At 34.9% G+C, this 19901-nt stretch overlaps 1 protein-coding gene, 1 long non-coding RNA gene and 1 pseudogene across 8 annotated transcripts; 2 read left to right on the top strand and 1 right to left on the bottom strand.

Annotated features, from left to right (window-relative positions):
- Window positions 1–154: 154 nt before the first annotated feature.
- On the top strand, window positions 155–6782 carry LOC120128043 (cyclin-T1-3-like). 7 transcript variants are annotated; one of them, XR_005516598.1, is made up of 7 exons: window positions 155–282; window positions 1103–1678; window positions 1781–1862; window positions 2354–2488; window positions 2918–3082; window positions 3154–3287; window positions 3676–4088. XR_005516598.1 is itself a non-coding variant. In XM_039145817.1 (7 exons), the coding sequence occupies exons 2-7, from the start codon at window positions 1128–1130 to the stop codon at window positions 6460–6462; spliced, it is 1122 nt and encodes a 373-aa protein (XP_039001748.1). In that variant the 5' UTR covers window positions 155–282; window positions 1103–1127; the 3' UTR covers window positions 6463–6782. The 7 variants fall into 7 exon arrangements, 4 of the variants coding, with proteins under 4 accessions (XP_039001748.1, XP_039001752.1, XP_039001750.1 ...); XR_005516597.1 differs by having other exon boundaries at window positions 3395–4088; XR_005516596.1 differs by lacking the exon at window positions 3154–3287 and adding an exon at window positions 3288–3552 and having other exon boundaries at window positions 2918–3093.
- Window positions 3962–4270, bottom strand: LOC120128044. Its single transcript, XR_005516599.1, has 2 exons — window positions 4230–4270; window positions 3962–4154 (listed from the first exon to the last, which is right to left on the bottom strand). It is a non-coding gene; the product is annotated as an uncharacterized LOC120128044 (long non-coding RNA).
- Window positions 6783–12156: 5374 nt separating the features above from the next.
- On the top strand, window positions 12157–18933 carry LOC120128100 (annotated as a pseudogene).
- Window positions 18934–19901: the final 968 nt, after the last annotated feature.

The following is a 19901-nucleotide window of genomic DNA, read 5'->3' as shown; positions in this document are numbered from 1 at the left end:
CCTAGGAGTGACTATAACTTTATTAAACTAAAATTAAAATTTGAAATTTCAGAATACTAAAGGACTAAACTTAAATTATACCAAAAAGATTTATACGCTTCCGGGATAAAGGGATAAAATGGTAAAAATATATGCTTGCTTGAAATTATCTCCTTTTCCCCTTCTTTTTGAATATATGACCACCTCCTTTCTCATCAATTCCCTTCCTCCTCTTCAAAACCCTATCCCATCTGATTTTGGGATCTCAATCACGGATAATACATCTCTTCTATTTAAATTCAGGTAAAATTTGTTTTAATTTTATCTAAAATATTGCTTTCGTTTTACGATTAATAGGCCTTTTTGGAATTGGTGCGAAGAAGTTTGATTTTACTTTGCTTTGATTTTCCGAATTTTGAATATTGATCCAATATATATGTCAAAATATTATTTTTCCCTGATCGTATTTGATTTTTTTTTGCATGCGTTTTGATTTTATCTTAAATCTTGTATTCCTTTGACGATTAATCGGCCGTTTCTTTGGATTCGGTTTGAAGAAGGTTTATTTTGATTTGTTTTAATTTTTTGAATTTTAAACGTTATCCAATATTTATGTCAAAATTTTAATAGTTTTCCTGATCGTATTAGATTTTTTTTGTTTTGTTTTTGCTTGTGTTCGATTCGGATTTTGTATGAGGAGATTAATAGATTCGAAGTGTTCGTTAACTTTGATCTTTTTCGCCCTTTGAATTGTTTCCATTTTAGGACGCTCTTTTTAGTAGTGGTAGGTATGGTTAGAGCTGATGTACTTTATAAATATCTATCATTTGAAGGGAAAGCTAGTAACATCAAGCATCTGAGGAATGGATTAGCTTGGATAAGGCAAATTGATTGATGAAAATCTAACCTGTTGGTTTTTAAATATTGTTTTGATCCTAAAGCTTCAAACTTCTATTATTCTGGCTTAAAATTAAGGGGGAAAATGTGAATAAGAGTAATAAATGTTAACTTCTTTTCCCCCTAGAATTTTGTTTGAAGAGTGAGTTTTAATTGTTTCGTATGTCAGCTATTATTTATGTAGCAATTTCATTATTATTCATGCTGAATTTCTGACCTTTATCAGGTTTACTTCAAAAAAGAAATAAGGAATGTCTTTCACATGGAATTGTCGCATGCAAGGGGGCGTTTTTCAGGATGATTACCGGAATGCATTCAATAGAAATAATTACAGTAGTTACAGTTCCGATAACTACAGAAACAGAAATGGGAAATGGAGTAGCGACAGGATTTTTAACCATACCCAAGAGTTATTTGGGCAGTTTGGGGAACATAATAAAGGTTATCAGCATGCACAACCACATTATGCTTCTTCTTTGAAAAGAAGAAAGTTTTCTGGTGCTACTTGGGGAGATAGTGGTAGAAACCACCTGTCATATAGCATGCATTGGCCTGCTGCTCCATTGGAATCCAGCAATTTCATTCCTCCTCCTCCTCTAAGATCAAATGCTGAAGCCTCTACATCTGTCAACAATAAACGTGATAGGTCACAGTTGGAGGATGATGAATCTGTCTTCATGTCTAAGGATGAGATAGAGAGATGTTCACCTTCAAGAAGAGATGGTATTGATGCACATAGTGAAACACATCTGCGCTATTCTTATTGTGCCTTCCTTCAGAACCTTGGTTTGCAGCTAGAGTTGTGAGCTTATCAATCTTGGATGCTCTTTCCTTCACCTTGTTCTTAAAATCATTTATGCAATTTTTCTTGTGTCATAATCAAATCTTACACTTTATTTTGCAGGCCACAAACTACCATTGGCACTGCCATGGTACTGTGCCATCGGTTTTTTGTTCGAAGATCACATGCTTGCCATGATAGATATGTGAGTTTCAAATACTTATGCTTAAGGAATTTATTGCTCCCTTATTTATGAAAAAATACCCTTTACACGACAAGTTTAGTTACTTCAAAAGCAGCAGGCGATAAAGGTTAACAATGCTTTAAAATTTTGTTAAGCATAAGAAAAAAAATTTGTTGCTTTTGTAACTTAAGTTATGTTCTGATCTTTAGATACCCTTTTGTTCCTGAATGTATTCTTTAACCTTTTGTAAGTTTGGTATTCTCTTGCTTGCTTAACCTTGTTATATTTTCAATCCGATTGGTGTTTCTTATATATTCTTAAATATTAATTTATGAAGATATTTAGGTTTAGGTCAAGTTGTCTTTCACCATTTTTAAAACCTCAAGGGAAGTTTTTATTTTTAAAATTTTAAAAAAGAAATCATAAGTGATTTATATGTGCTAGAAAATGAAAATGTCCCCGAGGATAAGCAGGCTATATGCTTGTTGACTAACATATTGAGTTTGTTGCAGTTGATTGCTACTGCTGCTCTTTTCCTTGCTGCAAAGTCTGAGGAGACGCCTCGCCCTTTGAACAATGTGTTGAGAACTTCTTGTGAAATATTCCATAAACAGGATATTACATTCTTATCCTACCTGCTCCCAGTTGTAAGTACATTGGAAGTTCTGATTTTTCCTTGCTCAAAAATTTAAAAGGGATTAAGCTCTTTAGCAGGGTAAAAGTGAAATGCTTTAAAATATATTTTCCTTTTTATAATGATCTTCCTTGAAAAGCATATTCCAACCATGATTAGGCTGCATCTTACCGAGTGGAGCAAATTTGGATGGAATTCATGTGTAGCAACTAAATGTTAGTTTAAACTCGTCTGCTTCTTGGGTTTAAGCATTAATTTTTGCACTTGCAGTTCAAAACAATTGAGGGACAGCATGTAATTAATCCTGTATTAGCATGCTTCATAAATATGTCAAATATTTGGCTTACATAAAGAGAGTACCGTTGTCCCTTGTGTTGAAAAGGGAAAAGATATCCATGTTATTTTTCATATGCTGACATTAAATGAGTTGTTTGTTGAATAGGATTGGTTTGAGCAGTATCGGGAACGGGTGATTGAGGCAGAGCAAATGATTCTGACTACCTTAAATTTTGAACTTAGCGTGCATCATCCGTATGATCCTCTTACATCGATTCTTAACAAACTAGGCCTTTCACAAACTGTCTTGGTGAACCTGGCATTGAACTTGGTCAGTGAAGGGTAAGATTATCTTTAATGCTTCAATGTTACTGATGTTTTTATTTGAAGTTAATTTTACAGGTGCAATATGTTTGTAATGATAAGTTCAGTTTGTTTTAGAAGTAAAACTGACTGCTGCATTTGAACTTCACCTTGATGTGATACACAATGGTTTTGTTACATGTGCAATGATTATGATCCTTCTGCCTTTTCAGGTACCAATTTGGTTTAGTTATTTTGTTGTGATGTTTGAACTATTCCAGAGTAATCTAATAATAATGCTCATATTATGGGATGTGTTCTTGTGGCTATGATTGAGTAGCTGATTTATGCACTTGAAGTAATGGGTGTTCCAATCCCTTCAATCAGCTGGTTTTATGGGGTTTTGGATTTAAAGGGATTTTGGGTGGGGTGTGTCCAATGGAGTCCATATGAACTGGTTCCAAAAAATTGAGTTGGGGTGTAAAGAAGGTTATGCAGGTTATCTTCTTCCATATTGTCCAAAAATGTGTTCTGTCCATAATTCTCTTCTTTCCCTCAGCTACTCTACAAAGTTATTCCAGTATGGCATATTGATTCTTTTGGCATGTCATATAATTGCAGGGTCATTACAAGATTAGCATGCACAACTGTATGATATTGTTAGCTGGCGGGTTGATGTGCTGTTCTTGGAAAGTTTTGTTTTTACATCTGAAGTTGAATTGCTGATTTTCACCCTGTCAACATGGTCATGGCTGTGAAAGCCACATGACCTACGGAAACAAGTCTTATTATTTTACTTTTTAACCCAACTTTGTTTTTATAGTTTCAGTTGATTAGAAACCACTCGTCTGGAGTCTATACAAACTTTGATGTTGTGAAATCTGGCTGCCTCCCCGTGTCCATTATCACCTGCAGAAAAATTGACTTGGATGAGTCAGTAGTGGGTTCTTTCCTCCTTTTAAAATGCTTATCCGCTGATGATTTCCTAGTTGTGAAATCATGGTTTGTTATAATCACCCTACCTTCTCCCCCTTTAAAATGGAGTTTTTGGCATCAAATAAAAATCTGGACCACTTTGGCAGGTATATAGGAAGTGTGTTCTTTCCTCGGGTTTTTATTTCATGTTGATTATGAGGGGGGTTTTAACAAGGCTCTGTTTCTTTCAAAAAAAAGACAAGAAAAAAAAACTGGATTGTGTCGGTAAAAGATCATTCTTTTATATGCAATAAAAATCTTATCTGCAATTAATTAATGAGCTTTGAACCTTTAGTATCTTAGGGGTTGTTTGTTTATTTCAGAATGATTAAGCGCTGAATGATTCAAATGTTGAATGATTCAGAGGCTCTGTATGAATTAGCTTTGAATGTGGCATGCTGTTTGATAATGGCTTTGAATCATTCAGAATGTACTTTGATGTTGAATCATTCAACACTGTTTTGCTGAATCAGTCAGCACTGAATCATTCAGAGGTGAGAAACAAACACGTTCAGCATTCAGCGTTGAATGGTTCCATTCAGAGCCAAACAAACAACCCCTTAGTTTTATTTTAAGAAGCATGTCATTAGCATGTGTGTATGACAACATTTGAACTTAAGTAATTGACATTTGTGAACCAGTCAGTTACAATAAATGTTACCGTGTAGTAGGCTGAACTAGAATAAGCTCAGCCATAAACACACTTGGGAATTAGTCAATTAAATAGACGATTGGACTGCGGGAATATTGTTAGAGTATGGTCCTTGTTGGGCCCTGTTCCTGTGATCATATAAGCATTTTGGTTCACATGGCCCCGTATTTTACTGCGTGTTAATTTTATGGAGAAATACTTTCCCCATAATCAAGGAGTGCGTCAGATGTTCTCTAAAGTTATTAATTGTAGTCCCTGTTGGTTCTTCCACTTTCTAACAGGTTAAATTTGAAGAAAAATAAAATTATGAATTTATATATATACATATATGATATGTGTGTGCACGTGGATACATGTAGCTTTATATTTTTATCCAATCACCAACTATTTATTAGTATGTCTATAGGTGGTGCCCCAATCTCCATATTTTAAGTATTTTCAAGACGTTTATTCTTCTAAACCCAATTTTCATTGTTATCCTTATTTCTGTTTTAAGTTGTGGTTGATTAAGGGGTATCTTTATATACTACTTTACACTGATTTTATATAATAATACAGATTTATTATATTTGACCAGAACCAGAGTAGGTGACAATTATAGCCTATAGCGTCAAGTCTTGCCTTTCCTCGGTTCAGATTTTAACATTTTTTCGTTTTTCAGTCTCTTCTTTTGGGGGGGTTCCCTTGAGTCGTGGTTTACTAACCAAGGACATCTGTATGTTCTATTTTACAATGGTGTAGATAATAATACAGATATATTGCTCATAGTATCATCTCTTGCCTGCCTTAGTTTGTGTAATTGGTGTTGTGGTATGCATGCTCGTTAACCATGAGCAGTGATGCATGCTTGATGACTGATGGGCTAAAGAGCCTTGCTTTTGATGTCTACATTGCGCTCTACTTGTCCCGTATTTGATTTGTGTATACTACTGGACTTAGAAGCACTGCGGATTGGAATGGAACTGATTTGTTCTCTAGATGGATGTAACATATTTGCTATAGTTTTCATACTCTGTGAGCCATGGTGCAGAGATTCTTGGAATATATTCTTCCTGGTGTTGGTGCCATTAGTTGGTAAGGAAAAATGACTTGCCCTTTTTTCACTTCAAATCGCTGTTTTGATAAACTCTTGTAGTAGTTATTTGCTATTGACGTGTTGTGGTTATGGTGATACGTTCTATAAGTTCTTGAAGATGTTGCCTGTTCGTTTCTTGCTCCGTGGTTGGTTTGTAATTGTTTCTGTTACTAATAAAATGATCATCGCTCAGCTGTTTATTTTTAATTATATATTTGATGTGTGATTTCCTTTTTGTAGGCTCAGGAGCTCGCTGTGGCTTCAATTTAAGCCCCATCATATTGCCGCCGGAGCTGCTTATCTTGCGGCCAAGTTTCTAAATCTCGACCTCACTTCTTACCAAAATATCTGGCGAGAATTCCAAACAACTCCGGCTATTCTCCAAGGTAATCCTTACATTATATTTGCAAATATGTAAGAATCTAATCTGTAATGTTTTTTATGTGGTAATACACGAAGTCACCTACATGGAAGGTGGCAAAAACCAATGTCAACAGAGAAACCCACTCGAGAAATCCCGAACTAAAATCCATCCGTCCAAAACCCCATTCAGACCCGAATTGACCGAAAAAATTCAAAGAGCTGAATCAGAGATAACTTGAGGCTGTCATGCATGAAAGTTAAAATTACTTGAAACTAAACCAACTTAACTAGTCTCTGATTGATGCTTGCAGATGTTTCGCAGCAGTTGATGGAGCTGTTCTGAAAGGAGAATTGTGTGTACATCTATGTTTCAGATTTATCTCCACTTAGGTTTTTCAGGGTTCAGATTTATCGTTCATATACTATAATATATATATATATATATATATGATTCCTTGTTTTAATCTTTGGTCAAGGTATGTGCAGAGAATGTAGTGATGAAGAAAGTTTATGTAAGATGGAGAATTACGAGAATTGTTATTAGAATGAGAGGTAAAGCTTAAAAGATAGATATATCTATGGCCACTTGACTCTTGTAGTTGTATCTATGTGATGATCTATCCAACTACTCGTTGAAATTTCAATGTTTAGTGTGAGCTTCAACTTTTAAGAGTAGTGTCGACGAATTTGGGTTATGATTTTTATTCTTTTGGTCAAAGGATCCACGTGTCTAATTTTGTCGAAAATTGCACATTTGACACTTGTATTTGTTCAATATTACACAAGCGTTTCATAAGCGGAGTTTCTTTTTTTTTGAAAAAAAATTATAACTATGATGTGTCACATTGATTTAATAAATATAGGTGTCGAATTAGTTTGAAAGAAAATTCAGATACTATTATTGTAAGAACAATAAATATGGGTTTCAAATGAGTAATATGAGTACCAATTTGGTTATAAGAACACAAGTAGGGGTGTACAAAAAATATGAATATCCGAAAAAAATATTCGAAACCGGTTTTGGAAAAAACCGGTTTTTTTTTAACCAGATCGGATTTTTTTAAACCGGTTATTTTAACCGGTTTGGAGAAAAAAACCTAGACCGGTTTTTTTACCGGATAAAAAACCGGTTTGAAAAAAACCGGTTAAAAAACCGGTTTTTATCCGGAAAAAAAAACCGGTCCGGGTTTAAAAAACTAGCCGTTAATATAGCCGTTGGAGGGGGTTTTGTGACAGTTTTTGACAGTTTTTTCCTTTAAAAAATTACCATTTTACCACCCTAAACATGTATAAATAGGTTGGGGATGTATTTGGTTGATTACAAATTCCTCAAATCTTATTACACAACACTTAAACATCTCTCAAATCTTACTTTTGTAATTTTTTGTTCATCATGAGTAACACGGCTGAATCTTCCGTCGGGGGAAACCTTGAAGTCGTGAGAGTGATCGAACACACTCGAAACAAAGACATTTGGGATCACTACGATTTATGTGAGATGTCAAATGGCTCGAGGAGGGCGCGTTGTAAACTTTGTCTAAAGTTTCTTGCATCGGAAGGAAACACAACGTTGAAGAACCATTTGACAAAATCATGCAAGGCACTTCGCTCAAGATCGGATCCTAGTCAATCGAATCTTACACCGCAAGGTGGTGTTTTTGTTTACGACAACGAAAAATTACGAGAAGCGTTTACAAAGTTCGTGATTACAAAAGCATTGCCGTTCGACCACTTTGATGATGAAGATTTCACGACAACAATTCAACAACTAATGCAACCACGTTATACTCAAGTAAGTCGTACTACCCTTAGAAGAGATGCTATAAAAATGTGGCGTACGGCGAGGGAAAAAATGATTTTAGGATTCCAAGAACACCGTTATGGTGTGTCGCTTACATGTGACGTTTGGAGTTCCCCTCATAATACCGAAAATTCTTTTTTAGCCGTTACGTCACATTGGTTAGATCAAGATAATTGGCAAATGATGAAAAGGACAATCGCGTTTGAATTATTCGGTGAGCCGCATACCGGTGTTAATTTATTTACACTTTTAAAAAGGGTAATTTGTCTTTATAAATTAGAAAATAAAGTTTTTTCTATATCATTTGATAATGCATCGAATAATACAAACGCGGTTCCAAGATTGAAAATATTACTTTCACCGATTTTAGACGGTGCGTTTTTTCATACCCGTTGCGTTGCACACATAATTAATTTATCCGTGCAAGCCGGTTTGGAGGTTATTGAGCCGATTAGATTAGAATTCAAAACAATGATAAAATCGGTTCTTTGTAACAACAACAAAAGACTAAATGATTATAAACGATTTTGTAAGTCCGTTAATAAAAAAGCTTTGGGTCCTAATTTGGATTGTCCAACTCGTTGGAACTCAACTTGGATGATGATGCATACTGCCTTAAGGCAAAGGGAAACATTGCAAACATTTCACGATCGGCTTTTCGAGAGGGGTCATGTCCCAAACATTTATCCGGATTCGAGTTGGGAAACTATAGCCAAAATAACCGATTTGCTTGAGGTTTTTAAAAATGCAACAACTTTTTTATCCAGTGTTTATTACCCTACTAGCCCGTTGGTTCTTAATCAAATATTTTTGTTGGCTACCCGACTAAATGACTTTGAATTTGAAACCGAAGTTTTTCAAAAAATTGGCTTTGCAATGAAGGAAAAACTTTTAAAATATTTTAAGGAGATTCCCCCCATTTTTACTTGTGCCGCCGCTTTAAACCCAACGTTAAATGTTGGTGGGGTTGAAACACTAATTGAACAAATTGCGTTTGCTTTTAATCTAACCGATGATGAACCCAACTTTGTCCAAAACCAAATAAATTATTTTAACAAATGTTTTCGAGACATGTTTTCAATTTATTTAAATAAATACGGATCAAGTAGTGTAATACACGATCAAATGAGAATGAATGCGGAATCATCTAGTAGACGTCCAAGTAACATAAATTTGAATCTTTTTAACACTCTTGTAAATTCCCAATCCAAACGATCACGTACTACCACCCCAAGTAGCGAGTTGGGAAATTATATGTCATGCGATTTTCTATCAAAAATGACATTTGAAGAGTTTGAAAGTTTGGATATTTTGGCTTGGTGGAAAGAAAAGGAAGCACAATTTCCGATTCTAGCCGCCATGGCCCGTGATTTACTAACCGTCCAAGCTTCTACGGTAGCTTCGGAATCCGCTTTTTCTGTTAGTGGCAGGGTTATATCGCAACGGAGATCAAGACTAAGTCCCGAGTCGGTGGAAGTATGCATTTGTTTAAAGGATTATTTGGATGGAGCGGCTCGTAAGCAACATATCACCACCCTAGAAGATGCAATTGATGCCGATTTGGAAGCAAACTTACACATTGAAGAAGTCGAACTTGGAATATCCCCTCCAAACGAAGAAGGCGAAGATGATGAAGAAGAGATGGCAATGTAGTTTATTTTATAACTTTATTTCAATTATCGTAAACTTTGTTTCAATTATCGAACTTGAAGTTTTTAAGTATTTGAATTTATCGAACTTGGAAGTTTTTAAGTATTTGAATTTATCGAACTTGGAAGTTTTTAAGTATTTGAATTTATCAAACTTGGAAGTATTTAAGTATTTCAATTATGTTGAGTTAATTAAGTATTTCAATTAAGTATTTAAATTTATCGAACTTGAGGTTTGATGCTTTCTCTTTGATTCTCTCTTGATTCTAGTTGCTTGATGTTTCTTGTCTTTGATCAATGGCTTCTAAGCTTGCTTAAATACACTTTGAATCACTTCTGAACTTTAGTGATAATTAATGAAGATAATATAGTCGTTTAAGTGTGAAAACATTTAATAAAAATGCTTGGAGCGTGGGGGAATCGGTACCCTCATAGGGAATCGGTTCCCTAAGTGTAAAATTCAAATATTTCGACCGTTGAATAGGGGGGAATCGATACCCCTATGGGGGAATCGGTTCCCTCCGAGCATTCTGGAAATCTCGGAGCCAAACCATTCAGTGAGGAATCGGTACCCCCTTGGGGGGGAATCGGTTCCCTATGAGTAATCTGGAATATTAAAATCGGTTTTTTTATAACCGGTTTTTTAAAAAAACCGGTTTTTTTAAAACCGAAACCGGTTACACCGGTTAGGATATCCGACCCTCCAAACCGGTTAAAAACTGAACCGGTTATTTTATAAACCGTTTTTTTTTCTATGAGAATAAACCGGATCGGATAAAAACCGATCCGGATCGGTTTGAAATCCGACAAATGTTCATCTATAAACACAAGTACTACATTTGTTAAAAACGGTCCTACTAACTCTTTCGAAATCTCCACTTTGCTTTAATCTTTCGAGTGTGGGTTAATGTGTACTTCAGCCCCTGAACTTAGCAAGTTGTACCTAATCAGTACCTTTTGATTTAGTTGTTATTTGAATTCAACAAGTTTTTTTTTTTAATATGATCAACGAATTTGACTTCTGATAACGTGGAACTCTAAGATTATATCATCATTTGATAAAAGAAAGTACTTTTTGAGTGATGATATATAGTACTCAAAGTTCACGGAATTAGATAACTAAAATGTAGAAAAACCCTACAATTATTAATGACGAAGGATGAAGAAAGGTGGCTTCTTCATCTTTGATCAGCTCAACTATGGTGTTTTTTAAGAAAAAAAAGAAAAGAAAAATTGAAAACGTTGACAAAGACATCGAATCTGAATATATACTTCCTATTTCATGCAACCAAACCTTTGAAAAGTCGAACTTAAAAGAGAATATTTATGTTGAGAAAGACTAGTCAAATGTTTATCAAAATTTAATTATAATTTTTTTTAAAAATTATATATTTTTATATTTTCTAATTTTAAAACAATAAAATGAGTTATTTAAAATAACTTGAATCCCTTAATATGAACTAAATAAGTGATTTAGAAAATTAAAAAAATAATAAAAAATGATTAAATTATACTTAAATAATCTTTTTAATTATTAAACATTTAAAAATTATAAAGTGATAATTAAATTTATAGATGTATATATTTAATTGCACTAATAAATATAAAATTAAGTTTTTCATTTTCTATTTTTAATTATCTTTTTATATTTTAAAAATTTTCATTATGATTTTTTTAATTTTTTATATATAAAATTTTCGTTATTTTTACTTTAATAAAACTTTCCCTCTACTAACAAAAATAGTGGATTTTCTCAATGCTCTTGTAGCATAACTTTTTTAATCTTTGTTCAGGGTAAGATTTCACATGATCTTTCTAATTAATGTTTATTTACTTATCATGTTAATCTATCCTTATTTTAGACCAGTAGGTTAATTCTTTTATATTAAAAGTCGCTTGCAATCACTAAGTATATGCCACGATTAAGTTGTGATAAAGTCAGTTTATCGACGTATTATCATTATTATATGTATTTTCATATTAATATTGATGGTGTTTATCATTTAATGTCGACAATTGTATTTATTTGTATCTATCATTTTTTTGGTTGTTTAATTGAGATTTTAACTCTTTTCTTATATATTATATTTTATTTTTAGTAGTTAGTTTATATAGTTTGATAGTTTTAAAAAATAATTAGTTAATTTGATTAGTCTAATTTGATTTTGATTTTTTATAGTACTTCCTTATAAAATTGTAATGTTATTGTATTTCTTTTGTATTTCTTTATTATCCAATAAAATTAATTATTATTATCAGTTTTAAAAAATATTAGTATTATAACTTAAGTAATTGAACGATAAAATTATAAATTTATCCGATATAGTTTTTCTTTTTACAAATTTTTATCTAATGTAGTTAAATTTATACATCTAAACATGTTTGATTTTGTATTTAATTATATATTATAATACCAACGATAGTGGACTCTGACTGTAAATTCGGACCGGCGACAATAAAAGTGGAGGCACTGAAGCTTAAGTTACCAAAAACATCAAAGTAAAATACAGACAACAATTAGTTATTGTCATATTATAATTAGTAAACCAATCACGTTCACATTTTTTTAATTGAAAAAATATAATCAAGGCAGAAAGATCTTTAAAGCAAGTCGCCATCAACAACTAAGCCATGTCTGAAAAAGTCTAAGAATCCTTGCATCTTTATCTTAACCAGCTTTTTTGGAGAGAAAAAGGAAAGGATCCACGTCAAGCTTTGTAATGGATTCAAGCATAGCTGAACGTCGGCTTAGCGCCATTCACGGCCACCTTGTCTCCGCCGCCGCAGGTTCTCATTCCGACCTCCGTGCCATTCCAACCGCCGGTGAATTCCTCTACGGTACGTGTATCATGAATGTGTACGGCTGAGAGAAGAACAATAAATATAAGCTCCGTTGACCAGATTTATATTTTTTTTAAAAAGTTATGATTCTTTTAGTCGGTGTAAATGGTCATTGACCGAAAAAAAATAGTATATGCTTTTGGGTTGATGGCTTGTTCTTAAATTTTCATGTGATAAAGGGGAAAAAAGATTCCTACTTTTCTTTGATCTGGGAATTATTCGTGGGAAGCATAAAGTTTATTGTTAACTAAGATTTATTGATCGTGTGATTGTTGAAAACGAGGAGCTGCTTTTAGGGAGACATTTTGAGATTTGTAGTTTGAGGGGTTTCTAATGTCGTTTTCCATCAACATGGTTAATGGTCAATGGGTCAGTTTGATGATATTTGAAGTGATGGTCAACTCATTATCACAAAAAAAAAAATGATGGGCAACTCCAAGACGATTTTCTCGATATATCACCGTTGAATATTATATTTTTTGATCAAGCACCGTTCAGATTATTTTTTGATTTAACACATTTGGCAGAAAAACACGACCCTTATAACGCGATTTACGTTGATTTGGTGCCACGTGGAGTAAGGCGTCCCCTGAAGCGCGTCTTATGTTGACATGGTATACATTTGTGTACTGGGGTATAGCGCAGTACAGGGACATCGCCTTACCCCAAGATTTGCCACGCAAAAGTAAGACGCGTCCCTTGCAGCGCGCCTTTGGTATAATTATCCACCTACCCCGACGTTTCACACCCCAATTCCTCCCTATAAATACCCTCATTCTCAATCACTTTCATCATACCAAATTCTCTCAACTTTTCTCAATTTATCTCAAATACTCTTATAATCTCTGTCTAAGGTATATTTATTATATTTTTAATATTTTGTATTTAATTTATTTAAGTATTTAATTTATTTAATATTTTATTTAATTTATTTTTTTGCATATATAAAATGAAAGACGGTCTACTTCGCTTGGATGGAAATTATATATCTCGACACTTTGCTGATACGGTAACATTTTAATGTTTTAATTTAATTTAAATTATTAGTAATTATTTGTTGATTTATTTAATGCATGATTATTAAATTAAGAATTAATTTTTGTAATTATTTAATTTTAGGAGAATGACCTTGTATTAGATCCATTTATTAGGAATCTTAAGTTAGTGATACCTAGCCGTGTTTTGCCGTATTTAGTAGAGGCTGGATTCGGTTGCATAGGTAGATATCAGGGTCACTGTAAGATATAACAAGATCTTATTTCTGCCTTAGTAGAGCGGTGGAGGCCAGAGACCCACACATTCCATCTTCCGTGCGGAGAGTGTACGATTACACTTGAGGATGTTGCTATGCATCTGGGGATTCCGGTGGATGGAGATGCGATATCGGGGATCGCGCAGGGTTTCTGGACTGCTTTGTGTCGGGATAATCTAGGACGTGTCCCGGAAAGTTTTAACGGTGGTTGAATACCGTTAAATTGGTTAGATGTCAAATTTCGGGAGTTGAGCGAGGACGCGTCAGATGATGAATTTAAAATGTATGCACGAGCATGCATACTGCAGCTGATAGGAGGGTTGTTGATGCCGGACAAATTGTGCTACCAAGTTCACTGTATGTAATTGTGACATCTTGTCGACTTTCGTTTGGCCGGATCACTCAGTTGGGGCTCGGCAGTTTTGGCTTTATTGTACAGGGAGATGTGTCGAGCCACTGACTACAGGAGAAATGCTATTGGCAGTCTTGGGCATGGTATTAATTGCCCTTTTTATGTCCCGTTGTGAAGAGCTCATTCGTATTTCGCTACTCTTGAGGTAATTATAAAACTGATTTCGTATATTAATCATTTTATATAGCGTATAATAATTTTTTTTTTCTTGAATAGGTGGTTTACTGATAGGAAAAATCATCAGGAGCTACCTGATGATTTAGAAAAAAATTAGGGCGTTCATCGTTCGGAAGGCTAACACACAAGTATGAATTTAAATGTTTAAGAATCGATTTTAGATTATTGTTATATAATTATATTATTATTTTGATAAAAATTATATATATTTGTTTTAGTTTGAGTGAGTGCCATATTTTAATGATGATGTGAGACGGTGATCCCACCTGAGTTTGAATGGGTGCAACAATGATGTTGGAAATCTATACTGCAACGACGACATTCTTCTATTACTTCCAACATGAATCTTCCTCGAAATCTTCGTTATCAGCTCCTCAAGAGTTATGTTTCTCTTCAATGATATTTTAACACGCTCATTTGATACGAAAACAACACCGATTTCATATTCTCGAATTTCTCCATCATAATAAATAATAGTTGAAAGTCACGCCATTCTTTGAGTTAAAGGTAAGGCGCGACCCCTGTCCTGCTATACTCCTAGGTGGCCTAAGGCGCGCCCCCGGGGCCGCGCTTTACACACGTGTATACCATGTCAGCATAAAACACGTTACAGTGGCTGCACCTTTCTGCAAAGGGTGTTAGATCGAGAAATATAGTCTGAACGGTGTCTGATCGAGAAATATACTATTCAACGGTGATATATTGGGAAAATCGCCCGACTCCAATTTATTTTGTGTAAATGACGGTCGATTGAGTGTGGCCATCTATTTTGGGACACAGGAAGAAATGTCAGCAGCATATATATATATATAGACACACACACAATTTATCACACAATTTATCCATTTTAATAAATGATGTGCATTTAGTTCTTTTATCTGATTTATCTATTGGTATTGATTCTTGAGCAGAGCAGGGTTATAGTGTTGTGCTGCCAGAGAAACTGCAGTCTGGAAAATGGAATGTATACAGGTAAGACTCTGCATTGCCCCTTCTCTATTCAGCTGTTGTCAAGATTTTTTCTTTTAATACTTTTGTGCCTTATCACAGATCTGCTCGCTCTCCGTTCAAGCTCGTGACAAGATATCCCGATCATCCCGATATCGGTACATTGCATGATAATTTTGTGTAAGCATCATCATTTTCCAGGCTGAACCAGGTTCAAATTCGATAGTCTGTAGTTTTGTTGCCATGCATCTATGCTTTATTGTTGATTTCATATTAAAGTACTTTGGATGGTTTCTTCACTTTAGACGTGCGGTTGATACCTTCCGAGATTACAAATATCTCGGTACAAGAATCGGAGACGATGGTAACGTTGGAGGGTAAGTTTTCTATTGCCAAAATGAGTTTCACAGTGATGGTTGTCAAAGTTCATTAGTTTAACTTTGATATTTGTCATTCAAGTTACAAGTGGATGACATATGGAGAAGCTGGAACAGCTCGGGCAGCCATAGGTTCTGGCCTAATATATCATGGAATACCAAAGGTGAGGATTTCAGCTATAAACCCGATTTTAGTTGCTAGATTGTTCCTCATGTGGCATGTGATTCTACTGCTTTTATATTGACAGGGCGCTTGTGCCGGAATATATTTCATCAACAGACCAGAGTGGCTCATTGTTGATCATGCTTGCTCTGCGTATTCTCTTGTATCAGTTCCTTTATACGACACTCTAGGTTTGCAACTGGCCAAATGCTCTATTTTCTATTTGTCCGTCTTCACCTATTATTAAGATGCTGAGTAGAAAGTTTTGTTTCTTTGCAGGTCCATATGCTGTCAAGTACATTTCTAATCATGCAGATGTGAAAGCTGTATTCTGCGTGCCGCAAACATTGAATTCTGTAAGTTTAATTTGTAAATGGTGCAACCTGGATTAGAAATTGGATTTGTTTCACAAGATTTATTCATCTTTCCGCTTCGAATTGCAGTTGCTAAGCTTTTTATCCGAGATTCCATCCATACGATTGGTTGTGGTATTCTTTCTTGCCAAATCCGAGAAGTGTACATATACTGATCTGCCATTTTCTCAGGAAAATAATTATTTCTTCTCTCGCTGTAGGTGGTTGGAGGAACGGAGAGTGAAGTGCCTTCATTGCCAAAATCAACTGGCATTCAGATCATGACATATGCAAAACTATTAAGTCTGGTAATATGAAACCCTTTCTTGTCTACATCATAGTCGTTTTCAGCGACACGATCTCAGTATTGCTAGGACCGATTCACAATTTTGCTCAACTGCTGTGTTGTATAATTGTTTCTCGTTTAATCGGTACTTCAGGGCTGCAGTAACCTTCAGCCTTTTATCCCGCCAAAACCGGACGATATCGCAACCATCTGCTACACTAGTGGTACAACTGGAACACCAAAGGTATATGTTAATCTTGTGAATATTAACAGGTTTGAATAATCATATTAAGTAAACATAGGTTCTTTCTTTCACCTACTTATTCTTCATAAATTTTGGCTAGGGAGTCGTGTTGACACACGAAAACTTGATTGCGAACTCTGCCGGTATAAAATTTTACCCCTCAGACGTGTAAGATCTATAGGTTTTAAATGAATATAAAATGATGATACATTTTTGTTAGGATTTATGAATGAATTTACTGTTTTCCTTAGCTTCCCTGCTGAAATATCTGTCCTATGTTCAGATACATATCATATCTTTCACTGGCACACATTTACGAACGAGCTTATCAGGTTACATTACTGTATTACGGGGTTGCAGTTGGATTCTACCAGGGGGGTATGAGAAATCCTTACCTTTTGGTGCTGCATATGCTATATATGTGAAAAATCTCTGATGATCTTGATCTTTTTGTGCAGGACAACATGAAATTAATGGGTGACCTGATTGCGCTACGACCGACGATATTTTGCAGCGGCCCTAGACTGTATAACAGAATTTATGCAGGGTACTATGCCGATGTTCAGTTGATTGTGCCTGGTATATTGATTGAATCATTTTATCAACTCTTCCTTTTTGCAGTATTATTAATGCTGTAAAGTCATCCGGTCCTCTAAAGGAGAGGCTTTTTAATGCTTCCTATAACTCCAAGAAGCATGCTATAATGAATGGTAAGGGTTTACATCTGTAGATCGATGTTTTCGCCTCGTTACTACATTGATAATGTATTGATTGTGTATAGTTTTTTTCTTAAAGGAAAGAGTCCTTCGCCCCTGTGGGACAAATTAGTGTTCGACAAAATAAAAGCCAGACTCGGAGGACGAGTTTGCTTATTGAGTTCAGGCGCTTCACCCTTGTCTCCTGACGTCCTATACTTCTTGAAGATGTAAGTTAATTTACTGTAAACATGTTGAATCAAGACGTCGTAAGTCTCACCTATCGTTCTTGTCAATGTTTCTGTTATGAATCTGCAGCTGCTTCGGTGGTCGAGTTGTGGAAGGTTATGGAATGACCGAGACTTCGTGTGTTATAACCAGTATGGATGAGGGTGACAACCTTTCTGGCCATGTTGGCTCTCCTAATCTGGCCATGTTCTCTTCTTATTCTTTTTGCAACGATTTCAGAAATAAAGCTCGTGGATGTCCCGGAAATGAAATACACATCCGATGACAAGCCGTATCCTCGTGGAGAAATCTGTGTTAGGGGTCCAATTGTTTTCCAAGGATATTTCAAAGACGAAGTGCAAACGTATGCTCCTCAGACATGACCCTTCTGGGCTATGGTTACCCGGCGGCCGTCTAAAGATCATTGATAGGTAAGGTCGAATATCAGTCAATGTGTGTCTGTTCCCCGGACATGCTTATATATAGACCTTTACTTGAAATTGTATATTGGTACAGGAAGAAGAATATTTTTAAGCTGGCTCAGGGAGATAGCTCCAGAAAAAATCGAAAATGTGTATGCTAAATGCAGATTTATTGCCCAGTGTTTTATCTACGGTAAGAGTAAGACGATGCTCGATCATTGCCTTCTCTTATTGCTCTCCTCTGTTGACTTCGATCGTTTTGCTTGGTAGGTGACAGCCTGAATTCTACATTGGTTGCCATTGTCTCAGTGGACCACGATGCTCTGAAAGCATGGGCTGAGTCTGAAGGCATTAAGGTAATCCATCAACTGCTGTTTTACGTTACCAGAAATCGCTTGCTAATGTTATCTGGCAATGATGCGTGCAGTACAACGATTTAGTACAACTGTGCAATGACCCGAGAGCAAGGGCTGCCGTCCTGGCCAATATGGATGCTGTCGGAACACAAGCTCAGGCAATACTTCTCGATGAACTCACCGTGTTTTCCTTGTTTTCGTTATTTATCTTTTCGTTTCCTTCTTCACCGGCCTTAATACTTTGTTTTTGATTAATCGACTTCGGAACAGCTGAGAGGCTTCGAATTCGCAAAAGCAGTGACATTAGTACTCGAACCATTCACGATGGAGAATGGTCTACTTACTCCGACCTTTAAGGCAAGTGACTACATTTTCTATCAACCTCATTGTAATGAACAAACTGAAACCGGCACAATATACTCTTATCGGTTTTCTTATTTGCGGATAGATTAAGAGACCTCAATCAAGGGAATATTTCGCGAAAGCGATATTGAACATGTACGCCGAGCTTGCTACGTCGGATCCGTCTCCTCGGAAGTAATCTCCTAAAGGATGTGCACATTTGCAATAGGTTCCCAACATAAGTGTCAAGTATGTTTCAATCCCATACCTGAAAAATAAAAATGGTTGATTTCTGTTCCAGTTATTTTTCCCTTTCATACTGAACATCTACACAGCTACTGTGTCTGTTATTTGTATTACACTGATGTTCAAACGCAATGTATATAGACTTTAGTATTTTTTCGGCTATTAAATGTTAAACCTTTTTAACAATGTTAAATATTTTAGTAATTGGTACTTTTATAAACAATAAAGTAATTATATAAACCAACAATCAGTTGGTCTAGTGGATGAGGCACTAGGTCTCTTAAGCAATGTCAGGGGTTTGAATCCTAGCGTTTGCAAATGGAGCAAACTAGGTTGGGAGGGTTGTCCTTGCCTCTAAAGTACCCTATCTAAATTAGTCGGTTAATAGATCGGATACTAGTGATTAATTCAAAAAAAAGTAATTATATGGATGGAGAAGTACTAAAATGATCTATATAATAAAATCATATTTTAATGATGTCTATTTGTACCGTTGTTGCTTTCAAACTCTAACTCTACGATATAATGTTTCAAGTATTGGTTCGACGACATAATGTAAATGGAAAATTGATTCATAAAATACAATTCAAATGATTATGGGATCAGATTGTATCATATCTCATTTGGTAGATTAACATCTAGCTCAGACGACGACCAATTTATTAATTGAAAAATAAGAGTTTGAAACATATGTATATTTTTAATAGTTGAGAGACTCAACAAAACAACGTTCTATAATCAATAGACTATTTTATAACTTTTAATAGTTGATGAACTCAACAAAACAATACAATATAATCGATGTATCATTTATTTACTTTACGCTTATTTCAATTAATGGATGATTTTCATATCAATGATAATTTTGCTACTTATCCGAAAATTCATTATAATCTAATTAAAATTAATATATGAATTTTATTTTAAATTAAAATATCATTTATATTTTAAAATTGAATGAGTATTATTAAAAAAATAAAATAAAACTAA

The sequence above is a fragment of the Hibiscus syriacus genome, unplaced genomic scaffold (assembly GCF_006381635.1).
Source record: "Hibiscus syriacus cultivar Baekdansim isolate YM2019G1 unplaced genomic scaffold, ASM638163v2 tig00110474_pilon, whole genome shotgun sequence".
Lineage (NCBI taxonomy): Eukaryota > Viridiplantae > Streptophyta > Magnoliopsida > Malvales > Malvaceae > Hibiscus > Hibiscus syriacus.
The sequence above is the reverse complement of the archived record's forward strand: the minus strand, read 5'-3'. Positions and strand labels throughout refer to the sequence as shown.

Excerpts from the sequence above, each read along its gene's own strand:
- LOC120128043 (XM_039145817.1), top strand. The coding sequence starts at position 1,128 with ATGTCTTTCACATGGAATTGTCGCATGCAAGGGGGCGTTTTTCAGGAT. Across the intron at positions 1,679-1,780 it reads CTTGGTTTGCAGCTAGAGTT|GCCACAAACTACCATTGGCA; the intron begins GTGAGCTTATCA and ends TTTATTTTGCAG. Across the intron at positions 1,863-2,353 it reads ATGCTTGCCATGATAGATAT|TTGATTGCTACTGCTGCTCT; the intron begins GTGAGTTTCAAA and ends AGTTTGTTGCAG.